Source organism: Cnephaeus nilssonii (genome assembly GCF_951640355.1).
Source record: "Cnephaeus nilssonii genome assembly, chromosome: 4".
In the NCBI taxonomy this organism is placed as follows: Eukaryota; Metazoa; Chordata; class Mammalia; order Chiroptera; family Vespertilionidae; genus Cnephaeus; species Cnephaeus nilssonii.
Window position 1 is genome coordinate 97,766,091 of NC_137075.1, and position 23,582 is coordinate 97,789,672.

At 40.9% G+C, this 23,582-nt stretch overlaps 1 protein-coding gene across 1 annotated transcript; it reads left to right on the forward strand.

Annotated features, from left to right (window-relative positions):
- Positions 1-18,107: 18,107 nt before the first annotated feature.
- Positions 18,108-19,109, forward strand: GPR65 (G protein-coupled receptor 65; the record flags this gene model as incomplete). Its single annotated transcript, XM_079769296.1, has 1 exon — positions 18,108-19,109. One exon carries the CDS (start codon positions 18,108-18,110, stop codon positions 19,107-19,109), a length of 1,002 nt encoding a protein of 333 aa, XP_079625422.1.
- Positions 19,110-23,582: the final 4,473 nt, after the last annotated feature.

Sequence of the window (23,582 nt, forward strand, 5' to 3'; positions counted from 1 at the left end):
ACTCCGGCGCCCAGGGAGGCGGGTCCGGTCGCCGTCATGATGGAAAAGGGCAGGAGGCCGCTGACGCCTCCGCCGCCATCTTGGATGAGGGCAACCGACGCCTTCGCTGCCGCGGGAGAGCTGAGCAGCCTTTTCTGCTGCTCGCGCCCTTGCCGGGGTCGGGCTCCCGCCTTCACGTGTGCTCCCTTCCATGCTTCTCCACCCCCTGCTTGAGCACTTTAGCGAAGGGACGTTTGGCCAAGTCAACTGGACAGTGAAGGCTCTACCATGCCCTCCCCCAGCATCTCAGGGCGCATCTACCACGTGCCAGTCAGTGGCAGCCCCTAAGGTAGCCCCACTTCCGCAGTCACCCTGGTGGAGTAGCTTAGGAGCCTGTTTCTTCTCATGAAAGATGAAACAGAAAGAGCAGCCGCAGGGGGGATTACATGCAATACAAGTAAGGTAATGGGCACCCAGTCCATTTTAGCCAAATCGGTTACACACTTGGCAAACAGGTGACAGGGTTCTCCATGCTGGTCACTATGTGTATTTAGCTTTTAGCTTCCTAGAGGACAGTGATGGGCAACCTTTTGAGCTTGGTGTGTCAAACTTCGCCAAAAAACTGAGCATAACTCGGGTAGTGTGTCACTTTGAGGAAAAAAACATTATTTTGCAAATGTTTCATCCTCAGGAGCAGCAAATGTTTCACCCTTGGCATGCGGCCGCCTCAGCGGCCGCGTGTCATCAGAAATGGCTACGCGTGTCTCCTCCTCTACCAGTGATGGCGAACCTATGACAGTGCTGACACGCGTGTCATAGGTTCGCCATCGCTGGTAGAAGAGCTTCCACTGCCAGTTGAAATGGTTCCAGACAGATGACCCTCAGTTGGAAGGGAAGTTGTGAATTGTCCTGGGATGTCTGCCACATCCAACATTGGTCTGAGAGTTCTGATTTCCTTGGCATTGGAGCAAATGGAAGCGTCTCTGAGAGGCTGCAGGGGGGGAGGGGGGATATATAGCTGTGCTTGCTCTGTCTCCTTAAATTACTGTAGGTCTAATCTGGCTTCTCAAGGACAGCCCCAACGTAATTATAATGGTGCCCCTTCACCCTCAACAATGTTCTGGTTTGGATGATTAGTTATTTAGTCCCCTTTATAGGGATCACTTCTATTTCTTGTTTTCCTAGTACCGCACATATGTGAACTCTACCTTCCCTCCTGCCACCATTCTATGACACAAGTCAGTAACCATCCAACTCCCATAGATTCACCTTTCCAGAACTCACTGTCATCCATCTGTTCTAACACAGTGTATTAAGCGTGAGCTGGAGCAGCAGTAAATGAAAAGCCAAGGATGACAGATCAAGTGAATGCTAAGTATCCTACCAACCCTGTGATTTTATATCCATGATATGCATATACCATGTAATAATGTCACTAGAAGGGAAGTACCAAGGTGGTAATAGAGAAAAATACCATGTACATGAAATCAGGAAGTTGAGACTATCCAGCATTAGTCATCCTGTAGCGCATCGTTGTACCTGGTATTTGGGAGGCACACCAGAAATATTTGTGCAATGTGTGAAATCTGCAGAAGAGGAAACACAAAATATTTAACAGAAAAAGTAGCTTTGCCTCCAGGACAAACCACTGGTTCCTATTAGTTCATATACCAGAGTCATTCCTTACTAGAGAAAATATCTCTTCAAATTTATTTCCTATGCTTTATTAGACAAGGAAGTTTCTAATAAAAAAAAAAAAGCAAGAATACAAGCTGAGAAAGGGAAATCCTTGGACCACTGGGCACAGCATTCAAATTTGCTCAAGACGTGAGAAAACGGAAATGGCAGTTAGACATGTAGGTCTTTTCTCATGATTTGGTAGCTGGCTTCCCTCAGACCAAGCAATCAGAGAGGGAGAAGGAGGAAGTCACGAATTTTTCTGACTAAACCATTGCTTCTGCTTTATTAACTAGGGTGGCACACTAAGTCTAGCCACATCAGGTGACAAATTAGGCTTCACCTTTTGAAAGGAAGAGTGTCAAAGAATTTATGAACATAATTCAAAATCACACACATACCCATGATGAATTTTAGAAAACCACTCATATGATGTAGCATTAAATGTTGCAGTAACTAATATTGAACTTATTGAAAGAAATGGGTATTATAAAATACCATAAAGAGACGCTGACAACGACGCCTTGCCATACTAGCAGTCAGCAGCTGTGCATCACTGCAGGTTGCCCAGGACCAAACCAGAGAGGGTCGGACCTGCATTACTACCATTTGTCCACCATCCAGAACTGAAGTATCATTGCTGACATGTACACATAAGGAACTGTTGGACATTGAAATTGGGACTCAAAAGAACTGTTGGCCGAGAAAGAAACTCACTACAGACTGATTCATTTGCCTCTCAGCATAACCATTATTGCTTGTCTCATTTTCGGTTCTTATAAGTGTATTTCTAGTATCACATGATCTCACTCATCTAGGGGAAATAATGAACAACATAAACTGATGAACAAAAACAGACCCGGAGACAGGGAAGCATCGATCAGACTGTCAAACCTCAGAGGGAAGGTAGGGGAGGGTGGGGGTAAGGGGGAGAGATCAACCAAAGGACTTGTATGCATGCATATAAGCCTAACCAGAGGTCATGGACAACAAGGGGGTGGGGACATGTGTGGGGAGGGGTTTGGGATGGGAATGGGGAGATGAGGACAAATATGTGATACCTTAATCAATAAAGAAATTTTTTTAAAAAGTTTACTCAATTACTGTGTATTTGCAAAGATATTTTAGCATCCTCTTAAAAAGCACTGGGGAGAATGAAGATGCATTATTTTTTCTAAGATTGCAGGTATTCCTGTCACTCTTGGATTTTCATGATAATCTCTGCTATGCTCATTCTATGGATTTTGATATTACCCACAGCTCTGGGTAACAGAACCTTTACCAGTCCTGATGCCACAGAATCCATACCAATCACACTAACACCAGATCTTCCCTCCTATCTGTCCCCAGTTACTCAGCCCCAGCTGACTCAATTTTTGCCAATCATTTGTATTTCTTCTCTGCCCCATCCTTTAGGTTGAACCTCCTTAAATATTAATGCATGCCTTGGTTAAACCTAAATTCATGAACCACTTTTTGTCTTTTTTTTTTAATTCAGAGAGGAAGGAAGAGGGAGAGAGAGGTAGAAACATCAATGATGAGATGGAATCATTGATCTGCTGCCTGCACGCCCCACACTGGGGACCAAGCCCACAATCTGGGCATATGCCCTGACCGGGAATTGAACCGTGACCACCTGGTTCATAGGTTGATGCTCAACTACTGAGCCACGCTGGCCAGGCACTTTTGGGACCTTAAATCTTAAACTATCAGCTGGCTATCCCCACCATAAGCAAACTTGACAAATGATTTCAAAAATTAAGCTAAACAGCAGTCTGCACACCCACAATATATCAGAGGAAACCATTTGGAATTAATAGTCTTCTTAATATTTGGTTGTTAAGTGGAATAATAAAGGCATTAACATTTATATAATTTAATAAGTGGAATGATAAGGACATTAACATTATATAATTTACAGACACCAAGAAATACATATATTATAAAAAGGTGTTTAGGATATGAAAGACTCCAGCCTTTAGTTTGATAACACATCTCCATTTTAACTATTACTATATTTAAGCATGTTCTGACTTAACCTTGAAGTCAAAACGTTTACAAGTCTGAAATGAAATACAAGTAAATACAAGTCTGTATTAACTCAAAATTTTTTAAAGGTGAAGTCAAATGAGCTAGTGGTACAATGAGGCATTAAAGTACCCAAAACAGACAAGAATTTGAACACAAAGCGTTTCCACCCCTTTCCCCTTGCAGAGGTTCTGTTCTCTCCGATCCCTTATAGTCTCTTACACAGGCACCCATCCTGTACACCAGTCATTATCAAACATTGAACATCAGACTCACTTAGAGGACTTGTTATAACACACACTAGAGGCCCGGTGCATGAAATTTGTGCACCGCAGGGGGGGGGGGGTGTCCCTCAGCCCAGCTTGCACCCTCTCCAATCTGGGACATCCCTCTCACAATCCAGGATTGCTGGCTCCCAACCGCTCGTCTGCCTGCCTACCTGATTGCCCCTAACTGCTTCTGCCTGCCAGCCTGATCACCTCCTAATCACTCCCCTGCCAGCCTGATCGACGCCTGACTGCTCCCCTGGTTGCCCAATTGCCCCTAACTGCCATTCCCTGCCAGCCTGGTCACCCCTAACTACCCTCCCCTGCCAGCCTGGTCGCCCCTAACTGTCCTCCCCTGCAGGCCTGGTCATCCCTAACTGTCCTCCCCTGCTGGCCCAGTCGCCCCCAACTGCCCTCTCCTGCAGGCCTGGTCCCCCACAACTGCCCTCCCTTGCAGGCCTGGTTCCCCCCAACTGCCTTCTCCTGCAGGCCTAGTCCCCCCCCCCCCCCAATTGCCCTCCTCTGCTGGCCTGATCGCCCACAACTGCCCTCCCCTGCCGGCCATCTTGTGGTGGCCATCTTGTGTCCACATGGGGGCAGCCATCTTTGACCAGATGGGGCCATCTTGTGTGTTGGAGTGATGGTCAATTTTCATATTACCTCTTTATTATATAGTATTGCTGGACTCACACCCCTGAGCTTCTAACTTCCTGGCCCTGGGGTAAGACCCAGAACTGTAGTTCTCACATTTTCCCTGGTGACATTAATGCTCCAAGAACCACACTTGGAGAAATTATATAAATGGATCCAGGGAGCTGTGCCAAAAGGTAGCAGCCAACCAAAGTTTTACCTGACAATTTAATATTTTACCCCTCCCAGGAATTTTTGCATCTTTAGAAAGGAAGCCTGAAAGCAAATTCAAGACTCAAGAGAAATATTTTCTAACTAGAGGCCCAATGCACAAAATTCATGCAAAGGGCTCAGCCCTTGCAGCCCTGGCTGCCTCAGCCCTCGTGGCCCCAGCTGCCTCAGCCCCCGCAGCACTGGCTGCTGCACAGCCCTGCAGCCCTGCCCACTGGTTGTTCCAGAGGTTGTTCTGCCATCCAGTCTAATTAGCATATTAGCTCTTTATTATATAGGATAGTTACATTTTAGGCCCTTGACAAGGAATGAGAAAAATATTTTTGCTCAGTGGTCCTATAAAAAAGCTTAGCAAATGTCTGTTGACTTACACACCTTGGATCTTAATCCTGTGGATTCCCATCTCAGGACATAACCACAGATGCCAGCAATAGAACATTCTTTATCTTTCTGTAACAACTAAATTCTAATTCAATCCCCCATTCTGCCAAGATGGTGGAAACTTAATTACAATCAATTCAGGATCCATCCTCTGGGTTCCACCTGTATTCATGTTCTTGGCTGTCATAACAAAATACCACAGAGTGGGTGATTTAAACAACAGAAACTTATTTTCTCACAGTGCTGGGAGATAGGAAGTTCAAGATCAAAGTGTGAGTAGGTGTGCTTTGTTGTGAGGCCCCTCTCCTTGGCTTGCAGATGGTTGCCTTCTCTCTGTGTCTTCACTATGTACTATGCATAGCCCTATGTCTCTGTGTGTGTACAAGTCTCTTCTTATAATGACACCAGTCATATCCAGGACTGCTGGATTTTGGGGCTCATGCTAACAACTTCAGTTTACGTAATCACTGATTTAAATACCCTATCTTCAAATACAGGAGTTCAAGCTACTGTCAATCAGTTCTGGCCTGAGATGCACTCATTCTGATTTTCAGTAGTAAGCCCATGCAGGACTCACCTGACTTGTCCTCATCAGTAGCATGCCCCATCTCTCTCTCTCTCTCTCTCTCTCTCTCTCTCTATATATATATATATATATATATATATATATATATATATATATATATATATATATAATTTTAGAGAGGAAGGAAGAGGGAGAAAGAGAAACATCAATGATGAGAGAGAATTATTGATTGACTGCCTCCTGCACACCCCCTTCTGGGAATTAAGCCTGCAACCTGGGCATGTGCCCTGACTGAGAATCAAACAGTTACCTCCTAGTTCATAGGTCAGTGCTCAATCACTGAGCCATGCCAGCTGGGAAATACCTCTCAATAAGAGGCACCAGGCATGGCACTAGAGCAGCCTTCCTTGCTTCACAGCTTGCCCTCTCTTGGCAGCTCCAAGCCCAACATAAGTAGCAGCCATCTGCCCATCATTCTGTAGCTAATGCTGGGTGACTTCAGGCATAGCATGGGCAGTAGTTGACTTTGCACCTTCCAGGAGGTCCCAGAGGTCCCAGAGCTAGTGCACAAATGAAGGAACAGAATAAATCTCCGGAAAAAGAACTAAATGAAATGGAAGCAAGAAATTCATTCAAGGGGCTCAGCCCTTGCAGCCCTGGCTGCCTTGGCTTATGTTTTAAACCAGATACAGAGTTCAAAACAATGGTTATAAGGATGCTCAAGGAACTTAAAAGAACTTCAAGAAACTTAGTGAAAATATCAGCGACATAAAAAGAAAAAACAGTCAAAAATGAAGGATACACTAACTGAAATGAAAAATAATTTACAGGGAATCAACAGTAGAGTAGAAGACACTGAGAATCAAATCAGTTATTTGGCATTTGAGGAAGCAAACACCCAGTCAGAATAGCAAAGAGAAAAAAGAATCCAAAATCATGAAGATAGTGTAAGGAGTCTCTGGGACTACTTCAAGCACACCAATATTCGCATCAAAGGGGTACAGGAAGGTGAAGAGAGGGAGAAAGAAATTGAAAACCTATTTGAAAACAATGACAGAAAACTTCCCTTACATGGTGAAAGAAATAGATATACAAGTCCAGGAAGCACAAAAAGTCCCAAACAAGAGGAACCCAAAGAGGTCCACAACAAGACACATCATAATTAAAATGCCAAAGGTTAAAGACAAAGAGTGAATCTTAAAACCAGCAAAGGAAAAGCAGTTTCCTACAAGGGAGTTCCCATAGGACTGTCAGCTGATTTCTCAACAGAAACTTTGTAGGCCAGAAGGGAGTGGCAAGAAATATTCAAAGTGATGAAAAGCAAGCACCTACAACCAAGATTACTCTACCCAGCAAAGCTACCATTTAGGATTGAAGGTCAGATAAAGAACTACACAGACAAGAAAAAGCCAAAGGAGTTCATCACCACCCAACCAGCATTACATGAAATGTTAAAGGGTCTTCTTGAAGAAGGAGAAAGAGGAGAAGGAGGAAGAGGGAAGGGAGAGGGAAAGGGGGAGGAAAGGAAGAAATCAAGAATATGAACAATAAAATGGCAATAAATACATATCTATCAACAATTGTAACTAAAAATAAAAATAAACGAACAAGAAATCTAATGAGCAAAATAAACTGATGAATAAAATAGAACCAGAGGCATGGAAACATGGAACAGACTGAAGAATCTCCAAGGGAAGGGGGGTGGGAGGGATGGGAAGAGATTAACCAAAGGACTTATATATGCACATATGAATAACCCATGGACACAGACAATAAGGCCTGGGGTGGGGCAGGAACTGGGTGGAGGCTGGCAATGGGGAGAAATAAAGGGGAGAGGGGAATCTGTAATACTTTCAACAATAAAGATTTTGTTTAAACCCTAGGAATGTCTTCTCCCCACACTCCACCACCCTCTTTTCACCCAAGAATTCCTCCTAAGAAGCAATAAATGCTGCTTTAACTAGTGAAGTTGTACCAAACAGACAATGCAGCCCCACAAAGGACCCTTCATCAGCACATTAGGCTCTTGCACTGTCAGCCCATGGAGAAGTTGGAACTGGCAGAACCACATTCTCTTCCCCTTTCCATATGGGTGGCACACTGCCACTGCCCAGTGTTGGGTGTCCATTCTGTGACCTCAGAAGAACAGAGAACTGGCACACCAAAAATGCAAATCCCCTAAAGGCAGTATCCTATCTAATAAAGGAGTAATATGCAAATTGACCATCACTCCAAACACAGAAGATGGCCACCCCCATGTGGTCAAAGATGGCTGCCCCCATGTGGACACAAGATGGCCGCCACAAGATGGCCTGCAAGGGAGGGCAGTTGTGGGTGATCAGGCCAGCAGGGGAGGGCAGTTAAGGGTGACCTGGCTGGCAGAGGAGGGCAGTTGGAGGAGACCAGGCCTACAGGAGAGGGTAGTTAAGGGAAACCAGGCCTGCAGGGGAGGACAGTTGGGGGCAACCAGGCCTGCAGAGGAGGACAGTTGGGGGCAACCAGGCCGGCAGGGGAGGGCAGTTAGGCGCAATTGGGCCAGCAGGGGAGCAGTTAGGCGTCAATCAAGCTGACAGGGACTCCCCTGTCAGGGAGTGGTTAGGGGGTGATCAGGCTGGCAGGCAGAAGCGGTTAGGGGCAATTAGGCAGGCAGGCAGGCAAGCAGTTGGGAGCCAGCAGTCCTGGATTGTGAGAGGGATGTCCCAGATTGAAGAGGGTGCAGGCTGGTCTGAGGGACACCCTCCCCCCCCCCCAGCATGAATTTCGTGCAGCGGGCCTCTAGTTTAAAATAATTGCTAATTGGCTTTTTCTCACTTTAGTGTTTGAAATGTCACAGAGACTCAAGAGCTCTCAAATTACCAACTCTTCATTAATAGCCCTGTGGTTAAAATTGCAGTATTGTCAAATATTCTGGACTAAATGAAAAGCAATTCTTTTAAAAGTTATTAAATGTCTTATTGTGTAGAAATGGCAATGTTTTAGCATAAGTCAGCCACCATTTTTCTCCTATTTAATCAAAGGTGAAAGTTTGTGTTTCTTGTGTTTTTTAACTACATCCTTTTTTTTTTTTTTGAAGAGCAAAATACATAAATGTTTGGTGTGAAAAATAACCTTTTCCTGAAAGCAGAAGTATTGTATATTTAGGTAAAATAGGAGATCCTGAAAGTCATGAAATACCCGTGTGTAAATGCAACAGATAAGCAGATGTGCAAAAATGAGAACTTGCATAAATTGAAATCATTTCTTTCATTTTGTACAGGTTTAAGGGTTTTATTATTAACTAGAGGCCTGGTGTACAAAATTCATGCACAGGGATGTGTGTCCCTCAGCCCAGCCTGCACCCTCTTCAATCTGGGACCCCTCGAGGGAAGTCCGACTGCCTGTTTAGGCCCGATCCCACCTAAACGGGCAGTCGGACATGCATCTCACAATCCAGGACTGCTGGCTCCTAACTGCTCGCCTGCCTGCCTTCCTGATTGCCCTAACAGCTTCTGCCTGCCAGCCTGATCACCCCCTAACCACTCCGCTGCCAGCCTGATTGATGCCTAACTACTCCCCTGCCAGCCTGTTTGCCCCTAACTACCCTCCCCTACAGGCCTGGTGACCCCTAACTGCCCTCCCCTGCAGGCCTGGGTCCCCCCCAAGTGCCCTTCCCTGCAGGCCTAGTCGCCCCCAACTTCCCTCCTCAGCCAGCCTGGTCACCCCTAACTGCCCTCCCCTGCAGGCTTGATCGCCTCCAACTGCCCTCCCTTGCAGGCCTGATCCCTCCCAACTGCCCTCCCCTGCTGGCCTGATCGCCCACAACTGCCCTCCCTTGCAGACCTGGTCCCTCCCAACTGCCCTTCCCTGCTGGCCATCTTGTGGAGGTCATCTTGTGTCCACATGGGGGCAGTCATCTTTGACCACATGGGGACAGCCATCTTGTGTGTTGGAGTGACGGTCAATTTGCATATTACTCTTTTATTAGATAGGATAGAGGCCTGGTACACAGGTGGGTGCTGGCTGGTTTGCCCTGAAGGGTGTCCTGGATCAGGGTGGGGGTTCCCTTGGGGTGTGGGGTGGCCTGGGTGAAGGGCCTGTCGTGGTTTGCAGGCTGGCCACGCTCCCCAGCAACCCAAGCGGAGGCCTTGTTATCTGGGATTTATTTATCTTCTATAATTGAAACTTTGTAGCCTTGAGCGGAGCCAAGCCTCCTGCTCACTCTGTGGCTGTAGCCATTTTTGTTGGGATTTATTTATCTTCTATAATTGAAACTTTGTAGACTTAAGCGGAGGCCAAGGCAGGCCAGGACAGGCAGAAAGCTTGGCTTCCTCCATTGCCAGGGAAACCCAAGCCTCATGCTCTCTCCGTGGCCTCAGCTATCTTGGTTGGGTTAATTTGCATACTCACTCCTGATTGGCTGGTGGGCGTGGCTTGTGGTGTAGTGGAGGTACAGTCAATTTTCATATTACTCTTTTATTAGATAGGACTAGAGGCCTGATGCATGAAATTTGTACATTGGGTAGGGGGTTCCCTCAGCCCAGCCTGCACCCTCTCCAATCTGGGACCCCTCGGGGGATGTTTGACTGCTGGGATTGGGCCAAAACCAGCAGTTGGACATCCCTCTCACAATCCAGGACCACTGGCTCCTAACTGCTCACCTGCCTGCCTGCCTGGTCAACCCCAACTGCCCCCCCACCAGCCTGGTCACCCCTCACTGCCCCCCTCTGCCGACTTGGTTGTCCCTCACTGCCACCCCCTGCTATCCTGGTCACCCCCAATTGCCCCCCTGCGGGCCTGGTCATCCCACACAGCCTGCTGTTCAGTCATTTGGTCGCCCCTCGCTAACCCCCCTGCGGGCCTGGTCGCCCCAGGCAGCCTGATCGGTCATTCGTTCAGTTGCGATGGTCGCTTAGGCTTTTATTATTATAGATTTCTCCACATTGTACTTTAATTTTTCACTGTTTTGGTAAAAATACAAACTTCTGAAATTTTACATTACTGTGTGCTCAATTACTTTGAAAATTCTCATGCATTTTATAAATTATGTTATTACTTTTATTATTCTCAATGAAAGACCTGCAAAAGAAGTATAGAAAACCTTTACATTCTTGTATTATCCTAAATAACCTCAAGATTAAAGTCAAGGTTATGTCATAAGACATCTTTTCTATCTCTAGGGAGAATTTAAAAAAAAAGTACCAACAACAACCTCTAATCTTCTTTTACAAAAATAGATTCAAATTGTCTTGATTACAGTTTTTCAAGTTAAATATTTGCATCTCTAATTAATTCTGTTCTTATAAAGTAATATGCTCCCCTTCATTTGTAATACAAACTTTAGATGACAAGGTTCAACAGTGATGTCTGAATTTTTTATATCTGAAAAGTTCTAGGAGCTCATTTCACTTCATATTAAACTACTTATAGATTTAGTGGCAACTGTCAACTACATGAGTTTTCATTATAGCAATCCATGTATTTCTCAAAGTGATTTTCCAGTTTCATAAAATTATTGGTTTTTCTAAACCAGCTAACTAGTTTTAACATGGTTTTAGCAATCATTGCCTTTTATTCTACTAGTAAGAATCAAAGGAGAAAATGGATCTACAATACAATACTATGAAGCCAAACCACTAGGTCACTTTAAAGAACACAAGATTTAGTTAGCCCTGCTGTCACTCCCATTAAGCAGTGAAACATGTTCAGTATATACCCAGTCCCCACCTTCCCTCTGCAGTTTTTCTCCCATGGATCTTGATCACCCTGAATCCATCTATAACATCCTACCCTACCGCCCATCCAATGACTCCTCCTATCTTTTTGTGCCTCTCTCGGAGTGTTATCTATTTTTTGTCATTGTATTATGGTTATTATTGCATGTACCTTTCTCCTTCTCTAGGTGATAAGCTCCTACAGGCTATAACCAGGTCCTACATAGCTCTCAGCCCTATGTGCTAAGAGTATTATAGATGTATTTGTTGACAGAGCAAATGAATGACTGAATCAATGAATCAATGAATTCTAGTACATATTCTATTAAATAACCCCTATGTAATATTGGTGTACATGTATACATTGTAATTAAGATGCTGAGAGAAAAGCAAGTTATAAAAAATTATACTCCAGGAAATAATAGATAAAACATCTTTTAAAGTATTTAGGAGACTTTTTTTGTTCAGATTTGGATAAAATACCTCCCGGTTGTTGTGGTGCTGCTTCCTCATTGGTTTATGATGAAATATGACTGCAACTTCCTGTCCACTCAACAGTGTGGGTTTCTCTTCTTGATGCAAGCAGATTTTTCTGGCTCCTCAGTTGACAAAAACGTCACCCCAAGAAACACGGGTAAGTGTTAAATTTTTAAATGAAATAAGATTTCTAAGTTAACATACTTTTTCATGATTGTCAGTGATGTTTGCGACATTTTGTCTAGTTTAGGTTGTATAAATGTGGCGCTGCGAAGCCTCGTAAGAGAGAAAAGAGGATGACACGTGGTTTCCTCTACTTTGAGGAATGATAAAAGGATGTCAAAATTTGCATTTGCAAACAAGTAAAATTTTATGCAAAAGGGGGATGTTTATACTCTGTCTCCTCTTCATTTGGCAAACTGAATTAAGTGGTTAGAAAGATAGGTCTATATCCAAGAAAGCTCCTGGCTGTATAGTTAGTTAGCACCATTTCCTCATCAGCACAATGGTCTAGTGATACTTTTTATACCACCAGAACTAAAGTGAAATTTGGAAATAATATTTCCATTATTAAGAAGTATCGAGTAATAATTCTTAATAAGTGAGTATCACACTGTCTGGCACGTAGTAGAGTCTTAATAAGTAGCTATTAAAATGATAAATGAAGGCAAATGTAACCTATAACACTGTAGGGAAACATTTTGTCTTGTGATCATTGCCATCAATGATTTGTACTACTTTAGGAGCTGGTTAAGAACAGTTGTATTTATCTCCTTTTGGCAATTGGTAACAATGAAAACAAAAGTCAAAAACGTACATTTTTTTTCAGAACTAGTTCTATAAATAATTTTTCTGAAAGTTTGATTAGTCAAAATAATAACTGAAAAGATGTATGAATAATAAAATTATGTATTCGTTAAAGTATCAGATTCACACAGATTAATTTAACAACTATTTTCTGCAGAGCTGGTATTGTATGTGAAATGTTACTGTACACTTTATACTCTGAGGGTCTCTGGTTTCTCCACTGTGCTCTGAGTAGATGGCCAAAGATGACCTCCTTTTAGGAAATGTAAGGGACAGCACACAGGACACCTATGAACTACTGGTGTTGTCATTAAAATAATAACATTAGCTAATATGTAGTAAAAGGCTTGCCATGTGCTATGTACTTTGCTTCATGTGTTATGTCATTTAATCCTCACAACAACTCTAAGAAGTGGGTACCATCTCACTGTCTTACACCTGTGAAAACTGAAAGTTAGAGACATGAAGAAACACACATGTTCACAAATCCCCCCCAAAGATTGCATTTCAGTCTCCAGAGCCACCCACTGCCTGTTTCCCAACAGAGAAGACACCCAGTATCTTCTTCATCAAACCACTGGGGCTTGTGGTTGTTTCAGTCAAGACAGGAAACGCTTTTACACAGAAAGAAATGTGTCCCCTTGAGAACTTTATAAGTCATCGTAAAACCATTCTTTCCATTTTATTCATCTTTTTTTTTATAAATATATTTTATTGATTATTTTACAATAGAGGAAGGGAGAGGGATAGAGAGTTAGAAACATCGATGAGAGAGAAACATCGATCGGCTGCCTCCTGCACACCCCCCACCGGGGATGTGCCCACAACCAAGGTACATGCCCTTGACCGGAATCGAACCTGGGACCTTTCAGTCCGCAGGCCGACACTCTATCCACTGAGCCAAACCAGTCAGGCATCATTTTACTCATCTTATCTTTTTTTGGAGAGAAACGGTGCATGTTTTTGAGCAACAAGAGTAAAGGAGGGGCTCCCACTGACCCAGCTCTCTCGGTCCTGGTCCTGAGGAAGGATACTTCACGGTGCAGGTGCTCTCCCAGACACATGAGCCCAGTAATGGACGTGATGCTGTGCAGCCATCAGAGTTGTGTCCTCAGTAGCTTATTCAATCCTTCATGCATCTCAGATTTTTTTTCAGTGTCATTTTCTTTCTCACTTATATCCTTTCTTTTATAAGAATTATAGGGGTCGATTTTCTCAGTGGTAGTTTATCTGAAAATGTCTATATTTTTGCTTTTGAAACTTAGTTCTGTTGGGTACGCAATTATGGGATGACATTTTCTTAGCCATTTGGAACTATCAATCCACTGTGTTCTGATGTCTGTTATTATTGCTGTTGAGAACTCCTTTGTCAGTGTAATGTCATCCTCTGTAGCGAGTCCATCTTTTCTCTCTGGCTCTTTTTTCTTCGTTTTTGTTGATCTACAGTTTGATGATAATGTGTCTAGTGTAAATTTCCATCTTCATTTGTTTGTTTTCAATCCCAGTGGGATTCACTGGGCTTCATGCATTTGAGGATTCCATGTCCTTCATGAGTTCTAGACTGCTGTTGGTCACACTTGTTTGGTGTTACTAGTATATATCTATGCTTCTATTCATTTTCTCTCTAAAGTTCTTGGAGATCTGGTATGCTTCTTTCTTGTTTTTCCTGAATTTCACACATAGTGGCTAATCTCTCTCTCTCTCTCTCTCTCTCTCTCTCTCTCTCTCTCTCTCTCTCTCCCTCTCTCTCAATGAGTCCATGTTTGTTGCAAGTTTATCTGTGAGAATTCTTTGAAGCCTGCATTGGGAAGCTTCCTCCAGGGTGGACTTGTATTTACTTCTTCCTCATGCCTAGAATATTTATTTTTGGTGCATTCATTTTCATATTATTTAAATTACTTATTGTTTTGTTTCTATGAATTGTTTTTTATATGTGAGCAAAGAAGTTAACCCATGTCCTTTTTAGGAAGGCAAAATGGTCCATCTGCGGGTGAAACAGATATTGATTGTCAAGATTCTTTACATCCCATCTCACATAGCCTTTTGATTCCACTTTTTAGCTTTTTAACTGCAATCAACATTCATACGGAAGAATTCACATATCCTCAGTGCACAGCTTGCTAAGTTTTACAAACAGAACTTGTTCATGGGATAAACACTTTTATAAAGAAACGAAACCTTACAAATTCTCAGAAGTCCCAAAGTGCCCTCTTCCAGTCATTACCCAACCCCTCCCTTCCTCTCTCTCTCTCTCTCTCTCTCACACACACACACACACACACACACACACACACACACACACAAATGTTTACTATGACACTTTATATGGTTTCCTGCATTAATGCAGATCAGCTTTGTTGGGAAGGAAGAGAAATGCACAAAGGTTCTTACTTGTAAGAGATGATTAGATAGATGATAGATAGATAGATAGATAGATAGATAGATAGATAGATAGATAGATAGATAGATGATAGATAGATGATAGATAGATAGATAATAGATAGCTAGATCTCACAGTCAGTCTTTATATATTCTTCTTTATCATGTTATAAATAGTGAAAGATAATTTCAACTTTAAAACAATTCACAGAGGATTCCTAAACTAAACTAAAAAGTAGGTTATAAAATTCAGCCTCATAACTCTGAGAACTGGGAGATTATTTTTTCTTGGTGTGGTAGCAAGATATTTGCTCCTTTTAGCCATCTATTTCCAACATCAAGTGCAGGAAGAAAATAAAAGCCCGTTTAAGTAAAATTCTTACGTTACCTATTATAACTTGTTGAAAAGAAACACTTTTTATTTTAACATTTCAAAGAAAACATGGTGATAGTTATAAGGAAACATAACAACACATTGTCACAGAGTTTGAAGACATGATGTGAGATCATTTTTATAAGTTTATTTGAAGGCCATGTTTTATAGAGAACATAAAAGTGATGACTTCTAGAAAATGTGGTTTTATATGTCTAATTTGCATAAATGATTATTGATAAGTCATGTTCTTTAATTAGAACTGTTCTAACTACAAGACTTGTGCTAATCTATTGGTGCTACTATTTAGATGGAAAATAGAAAATATTATCTTCCTTCTCAACAAAGGCAGTCTGAATTATTGTAAAAATACCTCAAATTTTTAAGGTATTTTTGTACAAAAGGCAAAAAAAACAAAATAAGAGTTTCTAGCATTACAATCTAGGATTGTGACTGAATTCTACCAAAGATTAAATACCTCATTTGGGGTTAATTGCTTAATAGGTGGCTCAATTCTGTATTTGAAATGTAGGGTTATAATAAATAGCACAGAGTTGTAGTGAAACATAAATTACAACAAGTATGCATGCCATTTAATACAGTGCCCAAAACATCTAGCCCTCATTACATGGACCACTACACTGATTTCTGACAGCATAGATTAATTTTATCTGCTTCTTAATCAGATAGTGTATACTCTTTGTGCTTGCCTTTTTCTGTCACTCTGCATTATGTTTCTGAACTTTAACCATGTTATTGCATGAATGTAGCAATCATTTGTTCATTTTCATTGGTTCATGGATTTCAATTGTGTTGCTATACAACGATTTACTTATCTATTGTACTGCTAATGAGTATTCCAGTTGGGGGATATTACAAATAGTACTACTGTGAACATGCTAATTCTACATCTTTTTGTAATCATATGCATCTATTTCTGTTGAGCATGCACCTAGAAGTGGAGCTTCTGAGCCATATGATATACACAAGTGCCAGTTTTCCAACCAAGGTACACCCATTGATGTAAAGGGCTGGCTTTCACATTCTGTTCCTATTTTTAGGTGTGGTAAAACTAGAACATTTCAGTTCTCCATTTTGTTTTAAGAGTGACAAATGTATACCACACACTCTGGATATTGGTTACGCTGTCAGAATCCTTGTGCCTGTGGAGACAGGTCTCTTTTGTGCCTGAGGCTCAATGACCCTTGGAAGGGGGTGGTTTTGATGTTATCTGCACACAGGTAGAAGGCAAATCTTCCTTGTCTTGCCTAGTGACTCTACAAAGCTTTCTGTAAAGGCACCCATCAGATAAATCATCTAAAGCACCAATGGGTCTCACTAGCAAAGGAAGATACAAGTATTTTTCTACCCCTGTATAGCGAAAAGGGTGGATTCTCTATTCCTATATGAACCTGTAACATCAAACCTGTATATCTATATATATACAGGGTGCCCCCAAAAATGTACACACACTTTGCAAAATTATAAAGGCAGTGTTTATGAAAATATATTTCATTTTCAAAATGTAATAGAATCAGTTGTAAAATGTGTACACATTTTGGGGGGACACCTTGTATATACACACACACATATATATTCACCTAGTAAAGAAGGAAACTGATGATCACAAGATTTTAATCAGAACTGAGAACATTCTGACCTCTATTTCATAGGAGTATCAGAAAGATAACGTGAGTTAACCACAAAGGAAGCAAAAGAAGAACAGAAGAGATAGTGTTATCTTGATGAAGGTTTAGTAAGCTCTGCTACTTTAAAATACTTTATCAAATTTCTTGTGACAATATTATAATAAGCTGACTTTAAAAGTGCCTTATCCCTAGAATGCCTATGATATTAACATTTTGAGACCATACAACCATAGAGTTTATTATACATTCAAATGCCTTTATTATTACAAACACATCAAATGAATTCGACATCTTTTTTATTAGCTCTTAAGATGACTTTTCAACGTTAGTTTTGCATTCTTAGGTCATGTCCAGTGAGAAATAGAATTCCCTGGAATCTAGCATCTCTTGAATAAATCTTATTTGAAGTAGGTAAAATATCTCAGCTTGATTTCCTTTATTGAAGTCAATTAGATCATTTTCCCGTTATAAACACTTTTATTGTAGTTTAATGCATATTTAAATCTCTAAAAACTGAAATACAAGCATATTGCTTCAAAATCCTGATGTATCTTTTAAACATCTAAATTATTCTACTTCATCTTTTATTACAGAAACAAAGGCATTTTAAAAAGAGAGGTGAATCTCTGTGAAATTTATTTGTGTTTGCACCAACCTGCTGAGTTTCACGCCAAACAAATTGGGGACAACAAGCTCTGAATGATCGATCCTTGAGGGTTTCCTCACCAGCATTCTGTGATGATAAACACAAGGACGTCCGCCCACCAGAATCAACTGGCCGTGCTAGCTCACTGCCAGGTGACTGGATCCTGACTTCACACCATTGACATCTGTGTGAAAAGGGATCTATGCCCATTCTTTAAAAGCATTCATGAATTAACCAGCACGTTTAGAAGCAAAGAGAATTGAAAAGTGAAAGAGAATTCGATGTTGAGGACAAACGAAACGAGGCAAGACTGACTTTGCTGTTTAGCTCCTAAGAACTAATGTAATTGCCACGTTAAAAGGAAGAAAATGAACATCACATGTACTGATGAGCAGCACACCCTGGAACACTATTTGTTTCCAATTGTTTACATCTTCGTGGTAATAGTCAGCATTCCAGCCAATATTGGATCTCTCTGTGTGTCTTTTCTGCAGGCAAAGAAAGGAAATGAATTGGGAATTTATCTCTTCAGTTTGTCACTGTCCGATCTGCTGTATGCTCTCACTCTCCCTCTATGGATTCATTACACTTGGAATCAAGACAACTGGACTTTCTCTGCTGCCTTGTGCAAGGGATGTGCTTTCTTCACGTACATGAACTTTTACAGCAGCACAGCCTTCCTCACCTGCATTGCTGTGGACCGGTACTTAGCAGTTGTCTACCCTCTGAAGTTCTTTTTCCTAAGAACAAGAAGATTTGCGTTCATGGTCAGCCTGTCCATCTGGGTAGTAGAAACCATCTTTAATGCTGCCATTTTGTGGGAAGAGGAGACTTTTACAGAATATTGCGACACCAATAAGTCTAATTTTACTCTATGCTATGACAGATACCCTTTGGCGGAGTGGCAAATTAGGTTCAACTTATTTAGGACGTGTACGGGCTATGCTATACCTTTGGTCATCATAATGGTTTGCAACCAGAAAGTTTACCAAGCGGTGCAACATAATCAAGCCACGGAAAACAGTGAAAAGAAAAGAATCATAAAACTACTTGTTACTATCACATTGACTTTTGTCTTGTGCTTCACTCCCTTTCATGTGATGTTGCTGCTCCGCAGCATTTTAGAGCCTATAGTTAACCCAAAGTATGGGAAGCAGACCTATAAAATGTATAGAATCACGGTTGCATTAACGAGTTTAAATTGTGTTGCTGATCCAATTCTGTATTGTTTTATAACTGAAACAGGAAGATCCGATATGTGGAATATATTAAAATTCTGTAGTGGGAAACTTAATAAATCACAAAGACAAAGAAAAAGCATATTTTCTATGTCTACAAAAGATACTGTGGAGTTAGACACCCTGGAATAGAACCAAGGAATTGTTTTAAGGTGCACAATATTATATCATCAAGACTACATTTTGAAAAGGAAACCTAGCATGGAATGGAACTAAGTTTTCCAACTGAGAGAATATTTTAATATCCTTTCCAGTGGGGAAATATTTTGAAAGTGCACTGTGCAGCTCCTTGGCTTTTATTAAATAAATATTAAACAAAAATCTAATATCTCCTAATTACTCGGAATTGTTATTGTTGATGGCAATTGTTTTTGTATCTATGCTATAATCCCTTAGAGGTTAGTAAGATATGTAGGACTGTGTGTCTTTAATTTGGTAATCTTTATGTCTGTTTTTTATTATTTTCTCACTCTTTCTATAGATTTTAGGCCGTCAGCTATAACTTCTCCCAAACGTATGTCCTTGTCTCCAACAACCCCAACTACAAAATACGTTTTCTAATCTTCTCACTCATTACTAAATATTTATTGAGCCCACTCTAAATACTGTTTTGTGTTTATTATTGGGGTTACAAAATATATGGTCTCATGAAACCTAGGGAAGCTCACATCAGTTCAGACACCTAGTCTCTTCTATATAAAGGAAAAGTAAATGGGCTAGAGTGACGATCTGAAGGCTCTTCCATGATATAAAGCACACGAGCTTTGTGGAAGCTCTTTTAGCTGCTCAAAGACCTTCTTTACTTTCTTTCCAATCACATTTTTGTTTTATTTTGATTTTTAAATATTCACAGTTAAGTACATAGTAGTTGAATTTACCAGAAGCTTAATGTTAAGACAAAAAGACATTATAGATTAAAAAATACATTTATTATATTAAATCTTATACTAGGAAACTTCTTTTAGGACTTAAAATATTTAGAGAGTCTTGATATAACATGTTCTTTTGAGTTGTCATTATAGAAATTACTCTGCTAGTTTTAAGTAGGTATTAGGTGAATATTTTTCCTAACTAGTGTATTTTTATCTTTATTTTATTTTATTTTTATTGATTTCAGAGAAGAAAGGAGAGGGAAAGAGAGATAGAAACATCAATGATGAGAGAGAATCATTGGTCGGCTGCCTCCTGCATGCTCCCCACTGGGGACTGAGCCCGCAACCCAGGCAAGTGCCCTGACTGGGAATTGAACCATGACCTCTTGGTTCATAGGTTAATGCTCAAAACAATGAACCATGCTGGGTGGACCTAACCAATGTCTTTTTAAAGATTTTTATCCTACTCTTCTCCTTTTCTTCTTCCTTCTTTGTCTTATCTGTTTCCTCTACTCCCCCACCCCCCAAAAATGATCAGATAATAAATGTTTTTATTCCATTTTCTAGTCTCACAAAAAGCTAGATAACAAGAAAGTCTCATCTCCCTTCAATAACGAATTTCTAGACACACACTAAAAAACCAGTAAGTGCACAAACAAGTCATTTTCCAGAAAAATTTCCATGGCGGTGTGTACATAAGAGAAAAACCTTGCTTGAAGGCCATATGTACATTTTCTGTTCTTTGCATTTTTCTGTTCCTAAAGTTGGTGGAGAATTGATAAATTGTGTCTGGGCACTCAGAAAAACACATATGCTGAAAAATTGAAGGTGTACCATTAAAATGAAGAGTAACTAAAATGGGCCCTGGCCGGGTAGCTCAGTTGGTTAGAGCATTGAACTCATACACCAAGGTTTCAGGTTTGATCCCTGTCAGGGCACATGCCTGGGTTGCAGGCTCTATACCTAGTGTGAGGCATGCAGGAGGCAGCTGATCAATGATTCTATCTCTTCATTGATGCTTCTATCTCATACCCTCTCTCTTCCTCTCTGAAATCAATACAAATATATTTTTAATTAAATAAATAAAAGAATCAACCAATGAATACATAAATAAGTGGAACAACAAATCAATGTTTCTTTCTCTCAAATCAATTTTTAAGAAAGAATAATTAAAATGCTTTAGGCTGTTTGACTAATAATTGACAAATTATTAGCAGCCTATGAGTTGAATACTTGTTAGTCTCATGTCTTGTCCAAGATGATCAGACTTCCTAAGAATCCTGACTTCTCTCCAGAGTTGTTTTGCTCCTTTTGTTTATTTATTTACTTTTTAAACATTTCTACTATTTCTTTTGTTAAGCATGCTAAAGACATATGCATGAAGAGCTGAGCTGTTCAGGATAGTCATTGAATTTTGGTCAGGAAGAGGGGGGAAAGGAGAATTGTTTCATTAATTAATACCTCTGGGAATAAGTTTCAGGTTCAATCCCTGGTCAGGATGCATACAGAGAGCAGCCAATTGATGTTTCTCTCCTCTCTCCTCTCCCCTCTCCCTTCTCCCCTCTCTCCTCTCTCTCTCTCTTTCTCTCTCTCTCTCTCTCTCTCTCTCTCATCAATGGGAACATATGTCCTTGAGTGAGGATTTTAAAAAAATATTTTAGCCCTAACCGGTTTGGCTCAGTGGATAGAGCGTCGGCCTGTGGACTGAAAGGTCCCAGGTTCGATTCCAGTCAAGGGCATGTACCTGGGTTGCAGGCACATCCCCAGTAGGTGTGCAGGAGGCAGCTGATCAATGTTTCTCTCTCATCGATGTTTCTAACTCCCTATCCCTCTCCCTTTCTCTCTGTAAAAAAATCAATAAAATATATTATATATATATATATATATATATATATATATATATATATATATATATATATATATTACCTTGGTATATGAAGAGATGTAGCAAATACATATGTGTGGCACCTTTAATAAGAATGTTCTAGCCCTAGCTGGTTTGGCTCAGTGGATAGAGCATTGGCCTGCAGACTGAAGGGTCCCAGCTTCGATTCCAGTCAAGGGCACATGCCCTGGTTAAGGGCTCTCTCCCCAGTGGGGGGCATGCATGAGGCAGCCAATCAATGATTCTTATCATTGATGTTTCTATCTCTCTCTCCCTTCCTCTTTGAAATCAATAAAACTATATCAAAAAGAAAAAGAATGTTCTACCTAATGATTAACAGCAAAACCATTGATTTAGGATGTTGTGAGATAAGTTTCAATATAAACCAGGCTGCCAAAACCTTCGGGCAGTCTATCCTTCCTATAACAGCAGGGCCATTCATGGAGAATCCATGTTGGAAGGATGCTCAGATGATTGAGTGCAAAGCCTCCAGACACGATCCAAGATTATCTATACTCCCAACATAGGGAAGTTAAGCCTGTAGTTTTAAAAGATTTTTTTAGGCTCTTGATTAAAATTCTCCATTAAAAACTAAAAGTATTTTGGAAGGAATAAGACCTCACCTGGGACTCTGTTGTCAGAAGACCTACATTGGGACACACTACCGATCCACTTACCTATGAAATTTTTTACCTCAGGTATTTTTTGTGCTCTCCCTATAAATCGCAAGGACAATAATAACACTTGCTTTTAACAAGTAGATGTAAAAATACTTTGTAAATTTTGACTAGAGCATTGTCCTGAGATTTCTTAATGTTCATTATTACTATTCTCATCTTTATCAGGATTGGTGGCCAGCTACCTAAGACATAGAAAAGTCCCTGGAGGGACACTGTGGGTAGGCATGTAGCCATGTGGGCTGGTAGGAGCTGGCTCTGGCACGCACTGCTATGGCTACTTCCTCCAGGTGGTTAAATACATTCTCTGAGGCACTTTAAGAGCCTCCTTGTTCCTGGTTCCGTGGGACATCCTCAATATGCCTGCTCATAGGAGTTCACAATTCTGAGGAGACATGTTCAGGACATTATCATAAACACACAGATAAATATCTATTTTTAAATTTTTTTTTAATTTTTACTTTTTATTTTCTTATTAAGAATGTTGTTTTTTAACTTAATGAACTCAATTAGACCTCTGGATAGGCCAGGGAAGTGACTGGTAGAGAAATATAAAACCTCCAATTAAGAACTTGAAATACAACCAAAACAACCACCTCATTTGGTTCATGTTATACAGCATCACCTCGCCAGGAGCATCTTGAGAAAATCTGCTTTTCCAAACTGATTTATTCCTTTTTCTCTTTTCCATCTATGCTGAAAACTCCTCCCAAGACCTTATATTTCTATTTTTTAATGTCATGGTAAAATAAATAATATTCACCCATTACCTCAGTTGACCTTGTGAACTTGATTTTTTGTTAAGCAGGTTAACAAATTTTTTGTTAAAATTTGTTAATCAATTTTAAAATAGAATGTGTGATACACAGCATATAGGCATTTCTTTTGACATCACTTTTATCTTGCCCTGGGCTTCATTCTGTCATTTATGCATAGGGCCCCTGATCCTTTCTAGTTGAACCCATCCACATGTTGCTATGGAAACACAACAGCTACTATAACACCCAGTCCCACAAAGGCCTTTGTGATAATAGGCTTCTTTGTCTATGTCCCTCAGGTGACTCTGCCATGAATCAGCAGGCTGCTCCTCCAACAGACACATCCACACACAAACACATATTCATAGACACACCGAGACAACCTGCCCCATCTCACAAAAACAAACAAACAA